Genomic DNA, 26705 nt, shown 5'->3' on the forward strand with positions numbered 1-26705 from the left:
AGGAACAAACGGCGGTAAGGATCTCCTCATTCACTTTTCCTCCTCCATTCCTGCTCCACCTCTCACAATAGAATAAAATAATCCCATATGGAAAAATGGATGAGGAGATCCTTACCGAACAAACGGCACTAGAATGTAAAATCAGTCAATGATTAACGTCCCCACAATATTTATACTTTCTGGTTGAAAATCTTCCTTTGTGAAAAATGTAATTAGCCCTCAACAATCCATTCACTTCCTCTGCAAAATCTGCTGAAATCTGAGCCCAAATTCACATAGTATGAATTTCGTCGGAGTTCAGCCCAAACTACAACAAATCTCAATTGCAATTAACAACAAATAGAATAAAAACTACAATTCCGATATTTGCAAAAATTCCCAGGGGTTATGTTGCTTCACAATTACTCTTTAGCCATTTGAGAGTCTTTATGGGAATGTGAAAAATACCTTCTTTCCAAAAAGATACTCCCTCTATCCATTAAAAAAAATCTATTTGTCGACGACTTAAGTTTTAATGTAAAATTGGTAAAATACTAGTAAGAGAAATGAGAGCAAAAGTAGATAAATGAGAGGGAAAAAAAGAAGAAAAAGTGGGAGAGAAAGAAAATTAAATAGATGGTAGGTATAAGTTGTAAATAACTAGGAATTTAATGTTTGAGAAAAAACTTTTTATTTTTGAAAGGGCAAATTGCCTACAAAGTCATGAACTTTCAAAATAGTTTGATTTTTTCATGAACTTTAAATGTTGCATGAAAAGTCATAAACTTTACCGGATTGTGTAAATTTCTCATCCGACCCGATCCGATAGATTTCCGATGCAATTACTTATCCTGCGTGGTGTGCGCCGACTTGGCAAAACTCCACTAATTGTGATTATTCTCTTCTGTCTTTGCAATATCTGACCCTGGACTTATCGCAAACATACAAGTAGCACAAGTGAAAACATACAAATTGACATAAACATACAAATCAAATTCCACAAATCGAGTTTAGCATAAAAATAGCATTAATTTCACAATTTGAATTGAACCATAAATTTGTCATATGCCAAGTGACGCCTCTAGCGCGCGTCACGTAGGATAAGTTTGTGTCGAAAATCTATCGGGTCGGGTCGGATGAGAAATTTACACAATCCGGTAAAGTTCATAACTTTTCGTACAACATTTAAAGTTTATGGTAAAAACCAAACTATTCTGGAAGTTCATGACTTTACAAACAATAAAAGGAACATTTAATGTTCATTTTATTTTTGTCCAGAGCCTTTGTCATAGCGGCAAGAAGCTTAGACATTATTGCATGAAGTGCCGAGTTCGTCCTAGCAGCAAGGAGTTTAGACATTATTGTATGAGGTGCCGAGTTCGAACTCCCTTGACATCATTTGTAATTTCCTTCTTCATATAGGAGTTTATTTTAAAAAAATAGACTATTATAAAAAAAATTAGACTATTTGAAAAAAAGATGAAAGTGTGATAGCTATCTTAGTATGGAATGAGTATATAATATGGAGTAATAATAATGAGAAATATCACATGTATTCCAATATTGTCCCTAAAAAAGCCCTAAGAGTTAGTACTTAGAAGAAAAAGGATTTAAAATTGTGACCTAAAATCGGAAGTCAAATTCCTCGCAGAGATACCCAAACTCAGCGCAAGCGATCGTTTGATCGGCCGACTAAATTTCCGCTTGCTACAGGTTGAAGATAGGGAGAGGGAGATGGTGCTTTCGCAGAAAATTCACGATGCGTTCAAGGGGACGGTGGAGCGAATGACCAGCCCGCGGACCGTCTCCGCATTCAAAGAGAAAGGTGTGCTCAGCATCAACGAATTCATTCTCGCCGGCGATAATCTCGTCTCCAAGTGCCCCACCTGGTCTTGGTAATTCTAACTCAATTTTCCTCTCCATTCTCAGTTTATCAGCCTGAAATTTGGAAAAAAATTCCCAATTTCGTTTGAGTTATTGCCCTTTTAAAATGCCCCAATTTGTGTATGCGTAACTAATCGATGAAGCTTGGTTGTTTATATGTGTATCAATATGAATATGTATGGGATAGATGTTATGTGCATCATCCGGAATATTTGTAGCTGCCGAATTTGATGTCAATTGTCAATGTAGAAAGTTGGGATCGTTTTACGATGAGATCCAAAACGAATGGGATGGATTGCTTCCTTTATGCACTGCTTGGTGTCTTGTGTTTTTTCCGCGGGAATGATTACAAAATTTGCTCTTATTTGATAATGTTTTCTGATAATTTAAGTACTCCCTTTGTCCCATTATAAGTGCGGCACTGATTTAAGAAATTTATGTTTGGTGGGTTAAGTGGAGAGGGAATAAAGTAGGAGTGAGAATAAAGTAGGAGAGACGAAGATAGAATAAAGGTGTTGTCTTTTGCTAAAAAAGGCAATGTGTCAATGGCCAAAAAAGGAATACTTATACGACTCACTTATAGTGGGACAGAGGGAGTATGTTGTATTTGATGATTTTCCCTTTTCTGTGCAGGGAATCAGGCGATCCGGGCAAAAGGAAGTCATATTTGCCCCAAGACAAGCAATTCTTGATAACTAGAAATGGTTAGTGGCTATCATTCTCTATGTATGTACTATTCTGTGCTGAAAATGTCTTTGATGTAAGTTCTTAAACTTTATCTTGACGCTGTCTTCAATATCTTCTTCATTATTTACACTTTTTCTCGGGTAAAAAACAAAAAAATTCTCTTGGAAAGATATGACGTTATCCTGAAATGAACTCTTCTTTTACCTGGGCAATGTCAAGTAGTTTCATGCCTGGCAATCTCTTAAAATCATTTATCTAATCATACCATTTTCGTTGATGAGTGTGCATTTATGTGTTTGATGTTGATTACTTGTTCTTGACTCTTGAGATATATTTTATTTTTCTTTGGCATTAGTCCCTTGTCTTCGCAGAGCTGCTTCAATTGGAGAAGAATATGAAGCTGCGGGGGGTGAGGTTTTAGTTGACGATGAGGATAATGATGGTTGGCTGGCAACTCATGGAAAACCTAAAGGTATGTATGCCAGTTCTATAATGTTTTTTATTTTCATATATGAAAGGGTTAAATAGCTAGTACTATTACTTATTACTACTTTTGCTTGGTTCCTGTCTATTGTGTCTAGAAAAAACGGATGACAATGATAATGTGCCCTCCATGGAGGCTCTAGAAATCTCCAAGAAGAACACTACTATCCAGTCAATCCCATCTTACTTTGTAGGGGAGGAAGATGATATTCCAGACATGGAAGAATTTGATGAGGCGGACAACGTTGTTGAAAATGATCCCGTAAGTTAAGGATTTACAGACTCATTGTCACTATGGTATTTTCAAAAAAAATCACACAGCTCTTCTTTAGCAATAATTTCCTTTTTGCAGGCAACACTGCAGACTACATATCTTGTGGCTCATGAGCCTGATGATGACAACATTCTACGAACCAGAACATATGATGTCAGCATCACGTAAGTTGTATTGAATCTTGATTCCTTGAAACAGCTGTCATTTTGCATCGTTCTTTATGGTCTTCTCTGTCAGGTATGACAAATATTACCAAACGCCTCGTGTTTGGCTCACTGGATATGACGAGGTCAGCATTCAGACATCATAGTTAATTGTTATATACTTTCAAGTTATGATTGCCTGCCTCGTTAACATTAACTTTTCATGCTGTTTAAACCATGCAATTGTGTATGTTTGATTTCTTCATACATGACATTTTCATTTTATTAAACCATCGACGTCCTTATGTGTCGCAGTCAAGGATGCTTTTGCAACCAGAACTTGTTCTTGAAGACGTTAGTCAAGACCATGCACGTAAAACGGTGAGATTATGCAGTATGTTTTTGGTTCTGGTGCTATAGAATTGGTACTTATTATCTGGAAGCTGCCATCAACTCTTTTAGAATGAATGCTTTTAAGTTTCTAGTCACTAATTTGTGATTTTCTTCCGCATACTCCGAACTTCATATGGTAAAATAAGACTCGATAACTGATACTCCCTCCGTCCCATAAAAATATGTGCACTTTCCATTTTTGTCCGTCCCACAAAAATATGAGCATTCCATTTTTGGAAAGTTATATCAATTTAATAATGTAGGACCCACTATCCACTAACACTACTTTAACTACCATTCTCCTCATCTCTCTTACTTTACTATACTGTTATCCTCCTCTCTCTTACTTTATCAATTTTGTCTTAATTCCCGTGCCATACTCATTGCCCATATTTTTATGGGACGGAGGGAGTAGGATATTACTACTTCCTAATTTTTTGTAATCTATATTCATATGGAAGCAAGGACAAGGACCAACGTACAGATTGGGCAACCAGTGATGGACAAGTTATCCCTTCCTATTTGTTTGTCCCGTCAACTTATTAAAGATTCTATAAGGTCATTGGAGGATAGTAAAATTTCTTATACTGACCCCTAGTTATGAGAAGGTCAGGAAAAGCGTGTGAATGTGAATTCTTTGATTCTATATTTATATAATGTTTGTGGAGGTGGGGAAGGTGGCATAGCTAGGATGATGATGTCTTAAAACAGAGGAGGGCATGTTGTGTAGGTTTGTGATCTATTAGTTGTGGCAAACCTTACCATGTCTAATGTCTATGCAGTGAGTCATAAGATTAACTAAGCAAATAGTAAATACAGATAACAGAAGAAAACAAATAGTCTGCTGCTGCTAAGTTCATGCCTTTCATGTCCTTGAGTAAACTTTGTCCGTAACAATTCCCTTATCCTCCCAAGCAGCCCTGTTTTCAAGGCAGACATCAAGGTAAATTGTCCCAACAGCTCAGACTCATTATCCCACATGGCACATTGGCATGCTTCCTTATAGCTCCATATCCTCCGACCAAGCACCTCAGATCATTAAGACAAATTTCGTAGCCTCATCATGCTCCCCGTCTTCACCACCTTAACATTCTGAAATTTATCTAGGTGAGCAGGCAGTCACCTTCGGACACTGATTATGCCCATAAATCCCATGTTGGACTTCTCATTGATTGAAGTTAAAGTGAATCTCTTGTATCAACACATTAGTGCTACTCTGAACTATTTAGCTTCTTGCCCATGCCACTTGTCATAGTGAAACTTGCAGTGGTTCTATCCATTACGAGGGTGATAATTTGCCATTTAAATTATTTGACCCTTTAATATTTTTGATATATCATTATATTGTCAGTAGCTTTTTTTCATATGTATATCAGGTAACCATTGAAGACCATCCACACTTGCCTGGAAAGCATGCATCAGTACATCCATGCCGCCATGGGGCTGTAATGAAAAAAATTATTGATGTTTTAATGTCACGTGGAGTAGAGCCTGAAGTTGACAAGTAAGTTTTTCTCTTGCCTTCCTTCTAAAGCCCATTACTTTATGAGTACAAAATATCTCTTTGTTTGCTTGTTTGCATTGAAAAAAAGCTTATTCAGCTCCTTGTCTAGCATATTAGAAAGTTTTGGGCTTTGTTAAAGAGTCTGCAAATTGAATTTGACCTTTTGTACTGAGATCAATAAGAAGCAAATGTCCATCTCCTCTATCATCCCTTAATGATGATATTGGCAATGTTGCCGACATTGCCAGGTGCTAGTTGGCGCCTAGGAAACATTCAAGGACCCTGTAGGCTGTAGCAAACAACTTTCTTATACTATTAATGTTCATTTTCATGTATTTTAAGCTATTGTTCACCTATAAAGCTTAAGGTTTCTAACATTTGATGGTTCTTGGAATTTTTCCAGATAGGACAGGAAAAAGTCACGTGTGTATTTTCTTTTCTGAAAAAAAAGAAAAGAATTTGGCAGCCTATGTAGGAGACACTATTAGTTGGACTATAGTTTTGCACTGCGTTTTAACTTTTAATATTCCGTTGCCTTCATTACCATATTTGATGGGTTATATTGTTCTTTTTCATATCAGGTACCTTTTCTTATTCTTGAAATTCATGGCTTCCCTCATTCCTACCATAGAGTACGATTACACCATAGACTTTGATCTTGGTAGCTCGAGCTCCTAATTCTAAGGTATATTAAACTCTACGTGCATTCATTATCCCACATTCTCTTGTGCGTCATATCATTGCTTCTGTTATAGATGTACATGTACTATTGCTAAACATGGTTTACAGAATGATGCCTTTTCGAGTAGATTGTGTGCAATTGTTTATTTATGTGTTATATTTATATCAAACTGTATATCTGAGAATATGTTTGCTTGAAGATGATACCAAGATACATGAGGCGTAGCTTCTTTTGATGCCTTGTGTAGTAAAGAAATATGAAAATGTCCTCAAAATCGAATGATGAATGCAGCACGGTGCTAAGGGTCGTGTTTATACTTGTTTCGTAATTTTATAAGAATTTAAGCGGTGTCAGTTTATTTTCCCGATTCACTTCAGCAGATTATTGGACGTATGGTGTGGTTCTAACATTTTATCGTGTCTGGTTTGTGCAGATTGCAGTCGATATTCTGAAGCACCGTGTCTGGTTTGTGCAGATTGCAGTCGATATTCTGAAGCACCGAAGCTCGTATTCGCGTAGTGTTCTATCTGCTTATTACTGAATTATCATCCATGTAAATAGATGTCGATTAGCATACGTTAATTTAAGTTGGTATGCGCGTGCTTGTAATTATGTCAAGATATGGCAAAATAAAAAAAAAAACCAAAAAAAATATTTAGACAAGAATCAAGATTAAAAATTATATTTGATGTTGGTGATTGAAGTCTATTTTTGTTTCTATTTTATGACTTTGGTTTAGAAAATTGTCTTTGATAACTTCTTGTTAATATTATGAAATTGTTTATTTTTTATCCCGAAAGTGACGATGAAGATAAGTTTGATGGCCAAGCTATTTTTGACCTGATTAGCATTTTATATACTTATGAATTATATACGGAGTATTTAAATACTAGTGCCAAAAATTTATTTTAGTAGTAGTATACATATACCATGCCAAATACTACTACTATCTATGAATCTATAATCTTGCAGTACTAGTTATAGTTTTAAGGCAAGAAATAAATTTATTGTAATAATGAAATATCTTATAGCTATGACACATCAAGTTTCTAAGCATTAAATTGGCAATAGAAGACGACAACAAGGCAATCCTGAATTAGTTTTAAGTTGTAGTATCGATAATTAATCTAAGCTCCAAACTCTTTCAGCAAAAAAAACAGCCTAATTTGCAACAAATCGAAAAATGGATGCTTTCCTGTTTACTTTACTCCGATATTCAGAATTTGAGATTTAAACGTAACTACCATTGTTTAAAATATTTAGAAATGCAAATATGTAGTAGACTGCCGATTTAATTTGCCCATCAAAAGTTTCTACAAAGAATTTTAAGAATTTCAAACAAGGCTGCATGGTGATTAAGATGCTCTTTTAATAGACAAACGACAAACTGAAGTTACTGTCATCTCTGTTGTTAGAGGTCCCCAAAACCGAACCAAACCGGCCGAACCGGAACCAGAACCGTCGGCGGCGGTTCGAACCGTGACCAGAACCGCCGGTTCCACCGGGCCGGTTCAGGTTCCAATTTTTCGAAAACCGTAACCGGCGGTTCGGCGGTTCCCTACACCTTTTCAGGCCTATTTCCGACCTAACCCTAGGCTTTTCAGAAACCGGTCAGGAACCGCCGGTTTTCGTCAGAAAACCGTTGATGAAACTGGCGGTTTCCACCGAAAAACCGGCGGTTCCGGTGGTAAACCGCCGATTTTCAAAACTTTGAAATTTTGAATTTTTATTTTATTTTATTTAATCACAATTTTCCCCTATAAATACCTCCATCCTCTTCATTTCTACTCACCTCATTCTTGTGTTAATAAGAATTTCTCTTCTCAATCTCAATTTCTCTATTCTCCATCATCATTCTCTCAAGTTGTTTACGTTATTTGCGCTCATAATTTACTCACGTTGTTCACGTTATCATATTCACACAATCACACTACTCTCTATTCTCCATTTTCAATTTCCATAAATATCATGTCTTCATCTCGTCGTGGTGGTGATCGGGGCAAGGGAATTGCCCAAGATCAAAGTGATACTCGTCGTCGACGTGCCCCTACTAGAGCACAAGTTGCGGAGGAGGTGGGAAGGCGAGCCGCTCTTCGAGCGCAAGTAAGTTCTAATATGTTTATGTTTTTTGTTAATTCATTTTTATTAAATTCATAATTTCATTTTTTAACATCTATGTGTCTATGTGTTTTATTTTTGTGTTAGTATTTTTACTTAGTTGTATAATTTTCGTAGGAGGAAGAAGATCGAAATGCGGCCTTGTTACTTTCCCTCGCCGACGACGACCAACAAGGGGGCATTCACATTCGGCTTCGCAATTCGAATACGATGTGAATCTATCATCGGACGAAGGCGATGATGGATCGCATCAATTTCCCCCTTCTAGCGCCGGCCAAGTTGGCGAAAATGATGAGGAGGCCGATGCTCCTCCTCCTTCAGGACGACAAAAGAAGAAGATGCCTCCAAAGTTGAAATCCAATATTTTCACCAAACATTACAAGAAGGTCCCGGTGGTAATTTCAAATCCTAATGATCCGACCACTACCGTGGAGACAAATGAGTTCAAAGCATATTGCAACTATTGCGGGAAAGTCTATCCATTTGGAACCGGTGGGGGATATGGTACTCTCCATCGCCATTTGAAGACAAAACACCCCGTGAAATATGGGCATACTAAGTCCCAAAGCCAAATAAACTTCCCTGCCGGCTCATCGTCTCAAACAGGTACGCCTCTATTTAAATATGATCCCAAAAATGGTACCGATGCTATGGTAAGATGGGCGGCAATGAAACATTTGCCGTTTAATTTTTTTAATGACAAAAAATATGAAGTTACTTTGCAAACCGCTTTTAATGTTGCTACAAAAAGAATTACACCCTCAACTGCTCAAAGATCTAACAACCGGCAGTTTTTTGATAAAAAAAGAGAAGTTGAAAAATTTCTATCCAACTTGGGGAACAAAGTTAATATTTGCTCTGATGTGTGGACGGATTCTTTCCAAAGAAATTCTTACATGGGAATTTCATGTCATTTTAAAGATAATGTTGGTCTTTAAATAAACGTTTAATTGGTATTAGACAATTTCCTTCACCGCACACCGCACAAGCAATTGCATCTTTAATTATTCAAGTTTTGAATGATTATGATTAATGCAACAAAATATTTTCGGTTGGTTTTGATAATGCAACCGCTAACACTGCAAGTATACCCGATTTAATTGCGACTTGCTCCCCGGTGATAAGTGGTAAGTGTCATATTTTAAATTTATGTGTACAAGATGCTTTGTCTTTATGGCAAAGACATATTCAACCTATTACAACAGCTGTATCCTTGATCCTCTGGAAGCCTCAAATTGGCAAGGCGTGGAAGAAGTATTGCCATTCGAAGAAGATAAGATACACAACTTTTACTTTAGACGTGTCTACTAGATGGAACTCTACATATGATATATTGCATTCTACAGTAGAGCATATAGAATATTTGGTTGATTTTTATAGAACTTTCCCTGTAGATGATTTATATCTAACCTCTTCTCGTTGGGATCAAAGCATGAATTTATTTAAATTATTCAAAGGTTTTAGAAATGCCACCGTTAAGTTATCGGGTGTGTATTATTGCACATCCGTTCGTGTTTTAGAACATTGCATGTACATATCACTTGGTTTTAAAACTGCAATAAAAAAATTCCGCAAATAATCTTGAATTAATGTGTGTTTTATATTACATGGTTGAAAAATGGCTCAAGTATTTCAATGAGATCCCAACGGTTTTCTTGCTTGCAAAAGTTTTGGATCCAAAATGGATACTAGTTGTTACTTTAAAAATTTTTAAAATTTTATTACAACAATTTGGCTTCTATTGATCTTGAACCACTCCGAGCTTTGCAATCGAATGACGAGGACGATGACAACTACATAAACCTAGCCCAAACATTCCAAATAAACCTCCCCCACCTCCCAACCCTCCAAACAACATTTGAGTTCGACTTGCGGGCTCTCTTTCACTATTACGAAGCCAAGTACAACAGTACCCACCAAGTGAGACCTAGACCCCCCGTCAAACACATAACTGACGCAACTTATTTTAACACAAGTGATACCCGCAAGTGTACGGGGCTAGTGTAGCAATTAGTAAGCAAGAGTATCGTATCCCACAGAGACAATTTTGTATCACTTAACTACCACGAACAAAAATCAACTACTATCTAGACAATCAAGAAAAGATTGGCTTGTTCTAACAACTAATAAAAGCATATAGTAAGCAAGTAACAATTAAGAACAAGGAAACACGGTGTAAAAAGGATGTGAAAAGATAATATGGAGAAAATTGCAGAACTCAAGGATCCGATGCACAATTCCAAGCTCTTATCCAGTCAATTCGCTTTACCTTTTGGTGTCTCTAGAGTTACTAAGCCGACCACAATTATAGATTAAACCCCCTCCCGTGGTGAGAAACATGTAGATTAGGTGCTAGGATCGAAGTCCCCTTCTAATCCTAAACTCCTAACTCCCAAAAGCTCGATTAGGTCAATGACCTCACTCAAAACCTCAACTCTCCCGAGTTCTATTGTATTAAGGTGTGAATTATTCTTCTTTCCGGATTAATTATTTCATCTCCCGATTAATCTAATTAATCCTACACAATCAAGTGGTGATCAAGCAATTGAAAGGAATAAACCCAAGAATAATCAAATAACTACAAGAGCAAGGCAAGAACAAAATCAATCGGATAAAAACTATGAAATCAATGCATCATCACCCAGAATTCTACAAGAGATGTTTAGCTACTCATGTTTATAGAGAAAACCATGTTCAAAACAAATGAATTCAACAAATATATGAAGTAAAGATAGTAAGACTCCTGTGAGATCAATCGATGGATAGGTGACTTCAATCTCCCGATTGGAAGTCTTCAATCTTCAATTCTCTCTCTCAAAGGTGTGCTTGGGGTGGTGTGTGAGTGTAGGAGGCGTTAGGTGTGGTGTGGAATGAACCCTAGGCTTCTTCTCCTCTTAATCCCCTTCAAAAATAGCGTTTTTGGCATAAAAATACGTCAAAACAACGTACCCGGCCGGGTGGAATTATAAAGGGTAAAATTCACCCGGCCGGGTGATGATTTTCGACCAGATTCTGCTCCATTTGAGACACCCGGCCGGGTGTATTTACAGGGTAATAATTCACCCGGCCGCGTGAGATTTTCTAGACAGCGCAGTGTTCGTAAAACGGCCATATCTCTCTCATCCGAACTCCGATTGGGGCGTGTGAGGTACCTACGCGAAGCTCTTTCGAAGAAGAAGAGAATGATGTGCATTGGGGGTTGATTGGACTTCAAAATCTCCAGTAAAATTGTCTCAAGCCAAGACTGCTGCACATCCACCTATTTTGCACATTTTTCTACACATTCTTAACAAAATGGTCAATATACCAACATAATACAGAAGTAGATGTAAACACGCCTAATAATTGATGAAATATGATCAAATTCATACAAAACCACCCTCTAAAACCATGTAAAATCCAAGTGTGTCAATAACTTTGGCTTCTTCCAAGTTGATGACCCCGTCGCCCAATCCCAATTGGCGGACCTATACGGCTACAGCAGCGGAGGAAGGGCGGCAAATTCGGCAAGTGAGTTAGATTTATATTTTGACTCACACTTTGCATTCAATGATGAAGAAGGAGGTCCTGTTCCCCCAACAAATCGACGTCCTAGATTGGTGGGGATCACACGAGAAAGATTTTCCCATCCTTGCATCAATGGCCAAGGAGATCTTTTCGGTTCCGACTTCCACTGTAGCCGTCAAGTCCGCCTTTAGTGTTGGAGGCAACATCTTGGACGACAGAAGAAGTAGACTCACCGAGCAAAACATGGAAGCCACCATGTTGGAGGCAACATTTGCATTATTCTAATTTTATTTATGCAAGTATATTTACATTTTTTACTTGAATTACAATGTTAAAAAAAATTAACATGAACCGCGGAACTGGCCCGGAACCGGATAGGAACCGGCGGTTCCGGCGGTTTAGATGAACCGCCGGTTCACGGTTCAGGAACCGGAACCGTCGAACCTAGGACGGGCAGATTCAGGTTCATGATTTTCTTGAACCGGAACCGGCGGTTCCCGAACCGTGGTGAGGTCTATCTGTTGTTTAAGAGTATTCACCTTTGACTTGGTTTGCTATTTTTCCTTGGGAGTTTATCTACCAATTTCATAGTTTTACTATACGTATAATCAATTAGCCATTAATCATTGCTAGCAAATTTTTTTAAATTTGTATCTGTAATATTACAAAATAGTAGGAGTAAAATATAGGATGGAAACTTATGAAAAATTATTATATATACTCTATCTATCTGTTAATTAAAAATAGAGACTTTTGGGAATAACAGTTTTAATGCTAAATTAATACGGTAGGAGATAGATGAATGGAAAAGCTATTTGAGTAATTTGCTAAAAATGAAAGGGACTAATTTTGTTGGATGGAGTAAAATGAGAAAATAATACTACCACCGTCCCACAATAAAAGTCACATTTTGCATTTCAGTACGTTCCACAATAAGAGTTCTATTTCACTTTTATCATAAATGGTAAGCAAGTCTCACGTTCCACTAACTCACTTCACTCACATTTTATTATAAACCCAAAAAAATTGGGTCTCATATTTCACTAACTTTTACAACTTAATATTATTTACATTTCTTAAAACTCGTGTCCATACTAAATGTGACTGGAGGGAGTATATTGTGACTAGGTTAGTGATCTCCTCTAATCTGTATGTACCTTGTTTATCATCATGTTTAGACTAGTGAGGGTGGGATCATGTTTAGACTAGTGAGGGTGGGACTTTATGGCAAAAGAAACAAATGATAGATTTGATTCTTCTTAAAATGATGCGTCTGTCTCTCTCTCAGAATCAGTGGTGTGTATCTTCTACCAATAAATATGGGTATGCAACGGTAGGTAGCTAGAGTCACCCCACCAATTATTATTGTATCAAAACAATAGAAACAAGAGAAGAGAGGAGTGATGGCAGTGGGAATTGCCATTACAAATGAAGGAAGTCAAAGCCAATACAATGGAAGAATCACATCCTATTTGCTCTTCTCTTGTCTTGTGGCTGCCATGGGAGCTTTCATTTTTGGCTATGATATTGGAGTTTCAGGTTTTCTCTTACTACATGTTTTTCATTTTTAGATTCCTTTTTTTAATTTTCCTATTCTAATCAATATACTATGTGTTAGGTGGTGTGACATCTATGGAGCCTTTCTTGGAGAAGTTCTTCCCAAAAATATACAAGAGGATGAAAGAAGATAGTAACATTAGCAACTACTGCAAATTTGACAGCCAACTACTTACATTATTCACATCCTCACTCTATTTAGCTGGCCTCTTCACTTCCTTCTTTGCCTCTTTTGTTACTGACAGCTTCGGCCGGAAACCCTCCCTGCTTGCCGGCAGCGTCACCTTTCTTGTTGGAGCTGCCCTTAAAGCCGCTGCCTTTAACTTGTACATGTTGATTATCGGTAGACTATTACTCGGAATCAGCGTTGGTTTCACTAACCAGGTCAGTTTGGTAGAGTAGTTAATTCCTATATCTTAGAATTAACTTACCTAAATCGTGTGTTCGTATCATGTTTTGATGCAAAATCGTATGGTGAATGACTGAACTGAGAGGAATTCATAGAAAACTAGTTTCTTGAAATTAAACTCCCTTTGTTCCCTATTACGTGTCCCAATTTTCTATTTTAGTCTGTCCCTTATTAATTGTCTCATTTCACTTTTACTACTATTTTTGTGAATGGACCCCACATTATACTAACTCATTTTCCCCTCACATTATATTATAAAACCAATACTCCATCTGTCCCACTCCAAACCGAGCTAGACGACCTGACCGCAGCTCGAGACATTGCCAAATCAATGGAAAGCCCCTTCCAAAACATCGTAAAAAGAAGGTATTTGGCCTCAGCTAGTGATGGCTGTGGCAATGCCATTCTTTCAAATACTCATGGGGATCAACGTCATCGGATTCTACTCACCCATATTATTCCGGACGCTCGGGCTGGGAGAGAGCACTTCACTGCTGTCCACACTGATGACAGGCATCGTGGGATCGACGACAACTCTGGTAGCAATTGTGGTAGTGGATAGAGTTGGTAGGAGATTCCTTTTTATGGTTGGGGTGGGATTATGTTTGTGTCAAATTGGGGTTGGGGGGATAATGGTTGTGAAGTTAGGTGATCATAATGAGCTAAGCAAGGGGTTGACTTACTTAGTGTTGGGGCTTGTGAGCTTGTACGTGGCGGGATTTGGGGTGTCGTGGGGCCCCACTAGGGTGGTTGATTCCGAGTGAGATATTGCCGATGGAGATACTGTTGGAATAAGGAAATTAATTAATTGGAGAACAAGAAGGCAATGGATGAAGTTATGGCAAGAATAAAGAAGGAAAGCAATTAAAGATTATAGAAAATCAAATACAAAGGATATTAGTATAATTAGAATATATTTTCCATGTATAGCTAGAATTAGAGCCTATAAAGGTTATGTAACCATTGAGATAATAAAAAATTAAAGTAATTCACAATGTAGTCTTTGAAGTTCTCCCCTTCTTTTACTTTCTGCAATAGTCTTTTAATTTCCGCATTGTATTTTCTAACATGGTATCAAAGCAGGTTCGATCACATGGATTGATCACTGTCTCTAAAGCAAAAAATAACAAAAAAAACCAAAACCCTATCAGAAAAATATCAAAGCAGGTGGAGGCTTCTGCGATTAGCACCAGGAAGTTCTTCACCAACAAAGCGATGGCATAACAAGACCCGACAGAAACGGCGACACAAGCAGCAGTAGCGACCGCCTCTATGGCTGGCAGCGGCGCTGTAAACGATGGCGGCGCTTGGCTGGACAAAGACAACAATATTGAGTTCTCCGCGGTTGAATTTCGAACAGCAGCAGCTGCTCAGCTCCGACCAACGGCGAACAATAGCACAAATAGACGATGACGCAGACCGCAAACAACGTGATGATGGCCTCTCTTGTCAAAACTGCGGAGTAGCCAATGGTCAACTAGCAAGAAAGAGTCGATTGGACGTCGGTGGGAGCGCCGATAAAGAGATGGCAGCGAGCAAGAGAGATCTGAGAGAAGAAGGCAAGACGACTCCGAAAGTGAAGATGTCGGACAGCCATAGCAGGCCAGTCTGTTTCTCCAGAGAAGAAATGATGGCTCCAAAGATGGAGATACTGAATCATCCAGCCGAGGGGAGAGAAAGCAAGCAGCTGAACAATTCTTCTTCGAATAGAGGAAAGAATCGATGCTGTCAAAAAGGCCGCAGAGTAGTAGCCCAACCAAGCCATCTTTCACAATCTTACAAACATAAAAAATGGAAGAAGAGATTTCGATGAATCGTCCGGCGAGGGGGAGACGACAAACACTGCCAAACGATTCATCGCGCCTAGAAGAATGCCGAGAAGAAAGCAGGACAGTATGTACAACCAAAAGAAGAGCCAGGTTGTCGAGAAGGTAGCAGCCCAACCAAGAGATCAAGAGTCTCCGAGATGGAGACGCCAAAAGGGAAAGAGTTTGTTGGTGGTCACCGATAGAGCGCCGCAGCCCAGCCGCCGTCAAGAGAAGAAAACAGTGGAGGAGTCCTCGGTTTTTTCGATAGAGGGGGTGAGGAAGTAACCTACCGGAAGATTCATCTCCAATTGAATGGCGCGAGAGAAGCTCGCAAGGTAAAGAAGTTGACGAATTGCCCGGCCAAGGAGAGTGTGTATGACCGAACAATTCCTTACCAAATTGAGTTGAGAATCTCCGAGATAGGAAAAGAAGCAAATCGAAAAAGGAAACTCAAATCTCTTTTGAGAGACCAAACAGCTTGCATGTGTCGGCTTCAAGTAGAATCCGTCACAGGGGGAGAGACTGTCACCGGAAAGTTGAGGACCAACGATGGTGGATAATCAGTTAGCTGGAGAAGAGAACAACCAGGAAAGGAGTCGAAGCAGTCGAAGAATTATCCGGTAGAGGGGGAGAGGAAGTACACTACCGGAAGATTCGTCTCCAATTCTACCGGCCATAGTGGTGCGTGCAGTCAGTTAACCGGAGAAAAAAGCAGTTGCGAAGGAGGCGCGGTGACCGGAGCACAATGCTAAAGGAGACTGATGGTTTCACGTCTTCATTTTTAGAGAAATAAATTTGGGCCCAATGGTTATTAGGCTCAAGAAGAAAAAGATTAAATGAAAATAATGGGCCTCATAGTTTGAGCTGGAATGGACCGAGAATGGTCTTAAGATGGCTCCTAGATACGAGCAAAAACTGTCTAAATAAGCTCCTCGACAAGAGTCAAAACTGTCAGAATGAGCTCCTCGACAAGAGTCAAAACTGTCTGAATTAGCTCATCGACAAGAGTAAAAAAACTGTCTGAATTAGCTCCTCGACATGAGTCAAAACTGTCAGAATGAACTCCTCGACAAGAGTCAAAACTGTCTGAATTAGCTCCTCGACAAGAGTCAAAATTGTCTGAATAAGCTCCGAATTAGCTCCTCGACAAGAGTCAAAACTGTCTGAATGAGCTCCTCGACACGAGTCAAAACTGCCAGTCAGAAAAAAAATGAAGTGGCTCCTGGATGCGAGCTAAAACTATCTAAGATGACTCCTTGACACGAGTTAAAACTGTCGACCAAAAATTGAAGCTCCTTGACACGAAACCGTCAACAAAAATTGAAGAGCTCCTTGATAAGAGCCTAAACTTTCAATGAAGAAAAATTGAAGAACTCCTTGAAACGAGTCTAAACTTTCAACAACTCTTTGATACGAGTATAAATTATCAATGATGAATTGAAGAAGTTCTATGAAACGAGCATAAATTGTCAATGGAAATTGAAGAACTCTTAAATACGAGTATAAATTATTAATCAAACTAAAGATCGTGCAAGTTAAGTGTCGAAAAACTCGATACTTAACTTGAGGGGGAGTGTTGGAATAAGGAAATCAATTAATTGGAGAACAAGAAGGCAATGGATGAAGTTATGGCAAGAATAAAGAAGGAAAGCAATTAAAGATTATGGAAAATCAAATACAAATGATATTAGTATAATTAGAATATATTTTCCATATATAGCTAGAATTAGAGTCTATAAAAGGTTGTGTAACCATTGAGATAATAAAAAATTCAAGTAATTCACAATGTAGTCTTTGAAGTTATCCCCGTCTTTTACTTTCTGCAATAGTCTTTTATTTTCCGCATTCTGTTTTCTAACCGATACGATCGGCGGGGCAGAGTGTGACGGTGGCGGTCAACTTTCTTTTCACGTTCGTGGTGGGGCAGACGTTTTTGGCGATAATGTGCCATTTGAAGGCGGGGCTTTTCTTCTTTTTCGGGTGGCGCTGATGACATTGTTCGTGTATTTCTTATTGCCGGAGACGAAGAACATTCCGAATGAAAGTTTGTAAATGCACAGGTAAAATCAATAGCCATCAACTTAATTTTAATACTATAGCTGATTGGATAAAAACAAAAATGTTGTCTCCTCAAATCAAATTCACTATTATATCTTATTGAAATTAAAATTGCCAACAATTGTTTTTGTCTAATCCGCTATATTTCCAACGGTCGTAGTCTTGCTTGATCTTATTGGTATAGACTCATAATTACAGTATATGATATCTATTCATACAAAAGGTTCAAAACTCCAACCCTAAGGCCCCCTCATCGTGATCCGATAGTATTATAAGGGGTGTTAAATCAGGGTACGCAGTGATTGGGAGGGTCTAACCCACTGTCTGTCAGAAGCCCACCTCCCATCTACCCATTATATGATATCTATAACTACATAAAATATGAATTTTGGTTTTATTTTAAATTATTTATGAGTTATAGGATGAATTTCAATTTATAAAATACTCTTACGTCATAATCACTATAGAGAATGAAGGTTAGGAAAAAATGTTCATCCATTCACTTCTATTTTATAATATTGTTTTCTATTTTATAATATTGTTATATAATTCGTAGTGATATTTGTGGACATTTAAAATTGCCATTGATTGGTGGAATAATTAATCAGTTTCACTACCCGAAGAATACATGCAAAATATGTATAATATTTCATAGTTAGTGATCCTCGTATAAAATTTAGAGTAAAGGTCAACTTTAGTCGCAAACATATGATCGATATATGAATTTGGTCCAAAACATTAACTTTTTAAAAAACGGTTCCATAACAAATGAATTTGTATCGATCCAGTCCATTTCTAACGGTTCCGTTAAATTTTGACGGTCAACCGTTGATTAGCAAAAATTTGACCCGAGTAGGCTTAATCTCGGATTATTAGTAATCTAATTATTGCAAATGTTCAAGACGTATTTGATATTGATAATGAATATGTTGGAATAGTTTGACGGTATTTTGTTCTATTTTTCTGCTTCATCTTCGACGACATTGTAGTCCATAATGCTATGTGGATATTTCAAATCCAGTTTCAAAACCTTAATATGCATTTCAATATTGTCGGAATTTAAGAACATAGATTCAGGGACTTACATTGAAGATTCAAAATTCAAAATTCAAAATTCAAAATTCAATTGCTTCGTCGGAAACGACAACTGAGGTAGATGGAGACAGCTTCTTGTCGTCGATGGGCAGCCACTGTCGCCGAAACTCCTGCAACAGTGTGACTTCTCCATATCTGATAAGTTCGACAGGTTTTGGACCAAGTTGCATAAAGAAATTAGGTTTTTGGTGGTGTGGGGAAGAAGAAATGAAAGAGATGGAGAATTAAAAAATGATTTTGATTCATGTTTTTCGTGATTTTATTTAAGGGTTTTCTATTATACAATTATTTCAGAAATTTTAAAAAATAAAAAAAATTAGCTACAGTAATAAAAAATGGCTAATCCGGTCAATAAAACACTAATTAACTGTTGATCGTCGGAAATTGACGGAACCGGACCGGATCGACACGGATTTCATTTGTTATGGACCTGTTTTTCAAAAGTAAATATTTTGGACCAAATTCGTATATCAGCCATATGTTTTGGAACAAAATTGACCTTTAATCTAAAATTTATAAATATTCAAATTCATTCCTATAAATTAGAAGACAATTTTACCTTTCAATTCTCCTCATTAACTATGACATGGAACTATATATTCATGATTTCAGAAATAAACATATCGATCATAGAAGCAAATATACTATTTTTAATATGCATCAAAATTGCACCTAGCTTATGATTAAACAAAATCTAATACTTCCAATCAGATTGTCTCTGGAAATAGGAGAAAGGAAAATACAAATATTAAGTTCTAACTCTCTAACTCTTGACCCCGCCAATCAATGAAATTAAATATTCAGTTTTTTTAACGTTTTTTTCATCTTTATAGGTTTTGATTGTAAGAAGTTAATTCATTTTATTTTATTATAAGTGGAGGAGGTGAAAAGCTTTGAAAATAAACTTCTAATTTTCTACTACAAATATATGGTATGGAGATAGCTAGATTATAATCCACACATTTCTATATTTATCAGTACATTCTTTGTTGTACTTTTTGTATAGACTAGTATTAACTCCCGTGGTGATACAATTTTCACTTAATGAATACAAATTCTAAATAATTCAATAGAAACAAAAACAAAAACTTATATCATTATGTACACTTAAAAAAAGTGTACATCTCCCTTCTCACCCTAAGTAAAACCCTAAGTAAAGAGAAACAACCAAAAAATGAGTTTGTCCCACATCGAAAGTGGAACATAAAACATTCAAGGATGTCTCTATAAAAGAGAAACAACCAAGAATTATTTCATAAATTCGCAAGCCCGTCAAATATATATGGGCTATTATGAATATTAATTAGACACATGGACAATCTTTATATCTTTGAGAATAGCTACTATTGTGAGTTCTTATCTGGCAGAGGCTTCGAAGCTCAGATATCATATCGACAATATTAAGTAGGCATAAGGAAGCACAACCAAGCAAAACAGCAGAAAACAGTATAGAGCAAAAAATATTTGATATCCAATAATCTCCACAAGTTAGTCAGATTATTCCATGGTACAGTCTCCTACCTGCTTCTGCGTGCCTTCCTTCTCCAGAAAAGAGAAGATATGACCCACTCAACAAAGAGAAATACATACTCATCATTTATAAAGAAAAGATTATTTACAAGATTTATGATGTAGCTGAAATTAATGTCCTGCAATCAGCTTTCACACATGACCAGTGTGTTGTATGAAGGATTTTTACTAGAGACGATGATCAGTTTGCTAAACTTCTAAAAGTGTTTGCTATGTGGACTACAGAAAGGAGAATAATATATATCTATCGTGATACACTAACAGCCAGAAGAAGATCTCAAGTGTGAGCAGACACAGTGAAAAGATGAAAGTTGGAAGAACTTAATAACAACACAAACTAAAATTGATAATATCAGAATGCAACTCTTAAATTAAAAATGAAACTCCCACAAAAATCTTAATCAAAACTTAGCACAAGTCTGTCAAACAGAAAAGATCAAATAATATGTACCATTTGCAACAACACCAAAATAAAATGACTTGCTCTTCATTGATGGCAGACTTGCAGCATTGCTAGACTAAAATTATGATGTACTTTGAGGATCAAAAGCACACTATGTCACGTTCCAGTAGTCATCATTAATGAGTGTAGTCTCTTCAGATTCCTGCATAGAAGAAGCATGTTGCGAACCACTCTTTGTTGCTTTTGGCTTTGGTTTTCGTTTTCTACTAATAGCCTGTTCCAAAGCATTTTTCGGCCTCTTACATGAATGGTATGTAACTCTCCCTTTAGGTTTCAAGCCTTTAATTTGACTTTCATTGGTTTCATCATCAACTGCAACATCTCCGTCCTTTGCCTCAATTGTCACATTATTTGCCTTCCCTATCATTCTATCCACATTGTTTTCCATTTTCAAGAGACAATCTAAAGCATAAGTATAGCTATCTTCACTCCCAGCTGCTTTTATTGCCACACGCATGAAAGAGTTACACAACTCTTTATACCGCTGTTTCTTTCTTATTTTTTCATCAACAGTGACAACTCCTACATCACAAACTCTTGATGTTTCACCCTTTGCATGTTTGGTCCATCGCTTTAAGATATATTTATCGGGTATTTGAACAACATTCATAAATGTTAAGATTCTTAGACTATGTGAGCATAAAATACCTGAGAATTCAAACTTCCTACAGCTGCAAAAAAATGGAACCTTCGATGGAATCATATGTGACTATATGTTCATTAGCCCGATGAAATGGTCTGACCTTATATATCACTGAAGTTTCAAGTTGACTCTCACCTTCAATCTTGCTTTCAATTGTCTTCCTCAACTCCTCGCTAAACAATGCAAATATCTTATGTGTATATACGGCAGCCGCATGCTTCAATATTTCTAATGGAAATGTCATAACAGGAGAACTTTGAGCATTCTTGAAATCTTCTGCCGACTCTTTCTCACGACGATCATCTATCAACCTTTGAAAATGATGGAACACCTCGACAATATTATTTTTGTAATTTACATAATGCTTCACAACAGCATTCATGCACTCACTTCGTTGAGTAGAAACCATATCAGCACAAAATGTGTTTCTTCCATAAACCAATGCCCATTTTTCTCTTAGAGAAAACATTCTCTTCAACCATTGATTATCTTGTAGGTTGTAGTTCTCCAGCATTTCATTCCATGTATCAATGAATTCTGATTCTTCTTCGAAGTCGTACACACAACGACTAAAATCAGCTGCAAAGGTGTTCTTGAAACTCGCAAAAACATTGGAAAGATGAATTGCTGCATTCTGAAAAATATGCCAAACACACAAGCGATGGTAAGTTGACGACCACTTGGAAGCTAAAGCGGCGCTCATTGCTTGATCTTGATCCGTTAAAATGGTTTTTGGTCTTTTTCCCATCATAGCATCTTCAAATGCATCAAAAAACCATTCAAAGGTTTCAATTGTTTCGTCGTACAACAATGCTACACCAAACACAGTTGTTTGTTTATGATGATTTACACCGACAAACAAAGCAATTGGTCTGCCATCTCGATGTTTTCTATATGTAGTATCGAAGCAAACAACATCACCAAAATGACCAAAATCTTGTATCATTCTACCATCGGTCCAAAATATATTGGTAATTAGATCTTCCTCATCCAATTGAATAGCATAGTAAAAATGTGGATCTTCACTTATCATCCTCTGTAAATACTGTAAAACACCTCCACTATCTCCTTGTTTAATCTCCAAAGTCCTCTTAGTTCTCAAATAGTTCTTCAAATCAATATGAGTAAAACCAAGATGTTGTATTCCGCCAGCTTCCTTTGCCATTACATCTATTATTTTCTTTGGAGCCAACCCACAACTCTGAGCAACATCAACTTGTGTTTGCTGAATATTAGACATTTGTCTAAAACATCTAAACATGTAAGATTTTTCCGGATCACACAAATCATGATTGTGTTCCTCGACAAACTTCACAATCCGAAACTTTCTACTATACCTACAATTGATTTTCATCAAAGCCTTACATCCACACCTAATTTCAGGACAGGGATTCTTAATTGTAACACATCTATTGTTTGTTGCTCTAAAACCTTCCCTGCAACAGCAGAAACTAATGTCCAAGATGTTGCCCGTAATTTGATCTCTGTGAACAGATAGTTTTCAAGTTCCGAAACCTGTTACCTTAGCATATTTCATATAGAAATCATATGCCTCAACTTCTGTCTCAAACTCCATTCCTATCTTAGGAATATGGTCTTCTAATACATTGTCACCCATATCTGCAAAAGAAAAAAAAAGCATATATTCAATAGCTATTTCTTTTACTCCATGTCAATTTCTTTTGAGATAGTAGTTCCATCACAGCGTTAAAATCTAGACAACATAAATATGTATCTATTTTATTTGGTATGTCATTAAAGTTTTGAAGGCATGTGCTAATAATCCAATCCTGTTACAACTCAAATAATGTAAATAGTTACTGTACTCTGTATTATATTACTGTATATTTTATGAGTTGCTCCCCTGATAGTTTTATAAATTAGCTTCAAAATTTTTTACCAAAATCCATATATTGAGACAAAAGAACTAGTCTAAAATTGCTTTTTTCAAAGTGATAAACATTAGTTGAAAGTTATTACCTTTTGATATCGACATAAAGCAGCGGCAGATAAAAAAATTTGGTTCATGAGCGGAGCTAAACCCTAACCCTTGTTGCCAAGAAATCTGGACGACATAATTCTTGTATTTTGGTAATGTGATTTTCATTTAATTATTGAATAAAAATGGAGTATTAATATTTAATAAACCCTTAATTAATTTTGTTCCCTTTTATCAGTAAAGGATATCCAGTTCAGCCCCAAATAATCCACAAATAAAAGATCATAAATTATTATTCCAAGATGAATAAAGATGTGAAAGGGTTTCACTAATACGGTGAAATCTATAAAATATGTAAAGGTTAGGTTTTAGTTTTAATCCTCTCTAGTAAATATTAAAGATTGTCCATGTGTCTAATTAATATTGGTGTAGCATAAGATACATTATGCGTATTTATACCTCTAGTCTATTATTTAATTTTATAAATAGATTCCATGTGTCTATTTTTCATTAGTGAATTATGTAGTGGATTAGTTTATGCCTTAGCTGATCCCCTCCGATTTTGTACGGGTGTGGTCATTGTATTTTTGCTACTCCAATAGTATAAAAGGTGGCATAATTCAAACTGGGTAGACGCAAGGCGTGACGTCATCAATTCATCTTAATTCAAACTATGCTCTTTCTTTCTTCATCTTCTACATTGGTTGCCAAATCCCATCGCTCTCTTCTACACAATTCACTTCTTCCGTCGCCCTCTTTTTCTCTCAGTCGCCCTCGATTTTCCGTTACCAAAACCATCCCTTCAGCTTTTCGACTTCACCTTGGAACTGCTGCTGCACTTCGCCCCATCCATTGTTCATCAAATATGGTCAAAGCGATCAGAATCCATGAGCACGGAGGCCCTGAGGTATTATCATTATCTACTCTGCCCAATTACTTCACTGTTACTGCTAATTTTATGTGTTTTTCATCGATTTCATGATTTGATCTCGTTGAATGGTTTATCGTCGTTTCTGATTTTTGGCGATACACGATGTTGCTGCTTTTGTCGTATGTGATTTTTGGGGAATAAATTGTAGTGTTGCCTTGCTGGTGTAGTGTTGTTGAACTTAATTGCAAATGTAAGGTTCATTTTTGTTCGGATTGAAACCATAGTGTAGTTACTTACTGTGTGAAGCATGTTTTGTAGGTTCTTGTTGGGATTTACGCACACAAGGCTTTCACACACTCAAGAAGATCACACACACACTCACTGTTGTATGAGATCACACAATGCAGAAACACACACACTCACACTTTGAGTATTGAAGATGATAATCTTGGAGAGAAACTGGAAAACTCTTTATTGATTAAACTCTACTCTAAACTACATACACGGTGAGCTATTTAAAGCTCTACAATCAAGTAGCAACTGCTACTAACTAACTACAAGAAGAATCAAGAAAGCAAGAAGAATAACCGCTACATCTCAGCTAACTAACTGCTGCTCCAACGGCTAGTTCGGCTAGGTTGCTTCTTCCTTCTCGGTTCAAGACCGAACTCCTTCCTCGGCTCAAGACCGAACTCCTTCCTCGGCTCAAGACCGAACTCCTTCTCGGCTCACAACCGAACTCTTCCTTCTCGGCTCACAACCGAACTCTTCCTTCTCGGCTAGTTCCAGCTCAAAGCCGAGCTTCCTTCTTCTGCCTTCTTCTTCTCGGCTAGTTCCAGGCTAGTTCCAGCTCGGTAAACCGAGCTTATCGAACTCTGCCTTCTTCTTCCAACTGAAATGAGCACTCCATTATTACAATTCTCCACCTGAGGGCTCATCTCAGTTCTTGCACAAACATTGATCAATTTCTTGCAATGATCAAACTTGTCTCTACCTAGAGACTTTGTTAGCATGTCAGCCGGATTGTGCAAGGTGTTAATCTTAATCACCTTCACTCTCCCCTTTTCAATCTCATCTGTACTCAGCTTGGATTTGTCCACCAAAATCCATGTTTTGTTCTTGAGTAAAGACTCTATTTCCTCATTCATGGCTTCAATCCATCTTTCTCTATCTTTACTCTGCATAGCTTCTTTATATGTGAGTGGATCTGCGCCATCAATACTTTCAGCTGCACACAGAGCATAATACACAACATCAGAGAACTTTGTTGGTGGCCTTGTTTCTCTTCTAACTCTGTCCCTTGCAAGCTGATAGTCTCTGATAGAGTCTGATATAGACTCACCAGCCTGGTTGCCCTGAGTTGGAGCCTCTTCTTTATCTGAATCAGACTCACTCCCTGAGTCAATAACTCCACCTGCTCCTAGGCCAACCCCCACAGGCTCCACCTTGAAGAAATCACCCTCATCTTCACTGGAGTCCAGCTTATCTTTCAGGTATGGCATCTGATCCTCCAAGAACACCACATCCCTACTCACCAAGACCTTCTGCTTACCGGGCTCAATACACCAGAGCCTATACCCCTTAACACCCCTCTGATACCCCAACATAATACATTTCAGAGCCCTAGCTTCAAGCTTGCTTTGCCTAGCATGAGCATAGGCCACACACCCAAACACCTTGTACTTTGAGTAGTCACTATGAGCTCCATTCCACATGTAATCAGGAGTTTCAGATTTCAGGGCAGTAGATGGGCATTTATTGATGAGATAGGCTGTTGTATACACAGCCTCACCCCAGAATCTGCTGCTCAAACCAGAACCAAGAAGCAGGCACCTCACCCTCTCTAGGATTGTCCTATTCATCCTCTCCACAACACCATTTTGCTGAGGATTACCAGGAACAGTCCGGTGCCTCTTCATACCCTTCTCTTTACAAAACAGATCAAACTCAGCAGACAAGAACTCTAGGCCATTGTCTGTCCTTAAGCATTTAACACTTCTACCCTTCTCTAGCTCAACCTCCTTACACCATATCTTGAACTTTGTGAGTGTTTCAGATTTTTCTTTAAGAATATATACCCACAACTTCCTTGTATAGTCATCAATGATAGCTAGATAATACTTTCCTCCACCAATTGAACACACCGGTGAAGGCCCCCAAAGATCACTATGTATGTAGTCTAAAGGGGCTGTAGAAGAGTGAATACCTGTAGGATAGGGTGCCTTCTTAGCCTTTCCAAGTATACACTGCTCACAGGGGTTCATCTTGTTGAAATCTCCAGAGATCAGACCCTTCTTGATGAGTTCTTTCAAGCTTCCTTCAGCTGGGTGGCCCAATCTCTTGTGCCATAGCATTATGGAATCATCTGACACTGCATTGCTTTCTCCATCAACAGCCTTAGCCTTCAGATAATAGAGAATATGCTCTCTGTCAGCCTCCATCATCACTGCATCTCCAGATTTAACAAACAATTTTCCTTGACTCATCAATATGGTGAACCCTTTCTGCTCCAGCATTCCCAATGAGATGAGATTCCTCTTCACTTCTGGAATATACCTCACCCCAGTTAGGATCTTTATAGAGCCATCTTGTAGGCTTAGCTTTACCTTCCCTATTCCTCTGATCTGACAAATGTGATTATTACCCAGCACCACAGTGCCTGCTGCTTCTTGAAGGTC

The 26705-nt window shown here is 37.7% G+C and overlaps 3 protein-coding genes across 3 annotated transcripts; 2 read left to right on the forward strand and 1 right to left on the reverse strand.

Annotated features, from left to right (window-relative positions):
- Nucleotides 1-1567: 1567 nt before the first annotated feature.
- On the forward strand, nucleotides 1568-6754 carry LOC121743006 (autophagy-related protein 3). Its single transcript, XM_042136179.1, has 10 exons — nucleotides 1568-1874; nucleotides 2497-2567; nucleotides 2906-3022; nucleotides 3132-3295; nucleotides 3386-3471; nucleotides 3545-3596; nucleotides 3766-3831; nucleotides 5220-5347; nucleotides 5929-6032; nucleotides 6463-6754. The coding sequence occupies exons 1-9, from the start codon at nucleotides 1714-1716 to the stop codon at nucleotides 6023-6025; spliced, it is 942 nt and encodes a 313-aa protein (XP_041992113.1). The 5' UTR covers nucleotides 1568-1713; the 3' UTR covers nucleotides 6026-6032; nucleotides 6463-6754.
- Nucleotides 6755-13031: 6277 nt separating this feature from the next.
- Nucleotides 13032-17596, forward strand: LOC121743692 (hexose carrier protein HEX6-like). The gene is made up of 3 exons (XM_042137021.1): nucleotides 13032-13193; nucleotides 13273-13595; nucleotides 17308-17596. Exons 1-3 carry the CDS (start codon nucleotides 13058-13060, stop codon nucleotides 17416-17418), a joined length of 570 nt encoding a protein of 189 aa, XP_041992955.1. The 5' UTR covers nucleotides 13032-13057; the 3' UTR covers nucleotides 17419-17596.
- Nucleotides 17597-20665: 3069 nt separating this feature from the next.
- LOC121745818 (protein FAR1-RELATED SEQUENCE 5-like) lies at nucleotides 20666-22835 on the reverse strand. Its single transcript, XM_042139766.1, has 4 exons — nucleotides 22740-22835; nucleotides 22649-22653; nucleotides 21318-22554; nucleotides 20666-21145 (listed from the first exon to the last, which is right to left on the reverse strand). Exons 1-4 carry the CDS (start codon nucleotides 22833-22835, stop codon nucleotides 20666-20668), a joined length of 1818 nt encoding a protein of 605 aa, XP_041995700.1.
- Nucleotides 22836-26705: the final 3870 nt, after the last annotated feature.

Source organism: Salvia splendens, chromosome 8 (genome assembly GCF_004379255.2).
Source record: "Salvia splendens isolate huo1 chromosome 8, SspV2, whole genome shotgun sequence".
NCBI classification, from domain to species: Eukaryota; Viridiplantae; Streptophyta; class Magnoliopsida; order Lamiales; family Lamiaceae; genus Salvia; species Salvia splendens.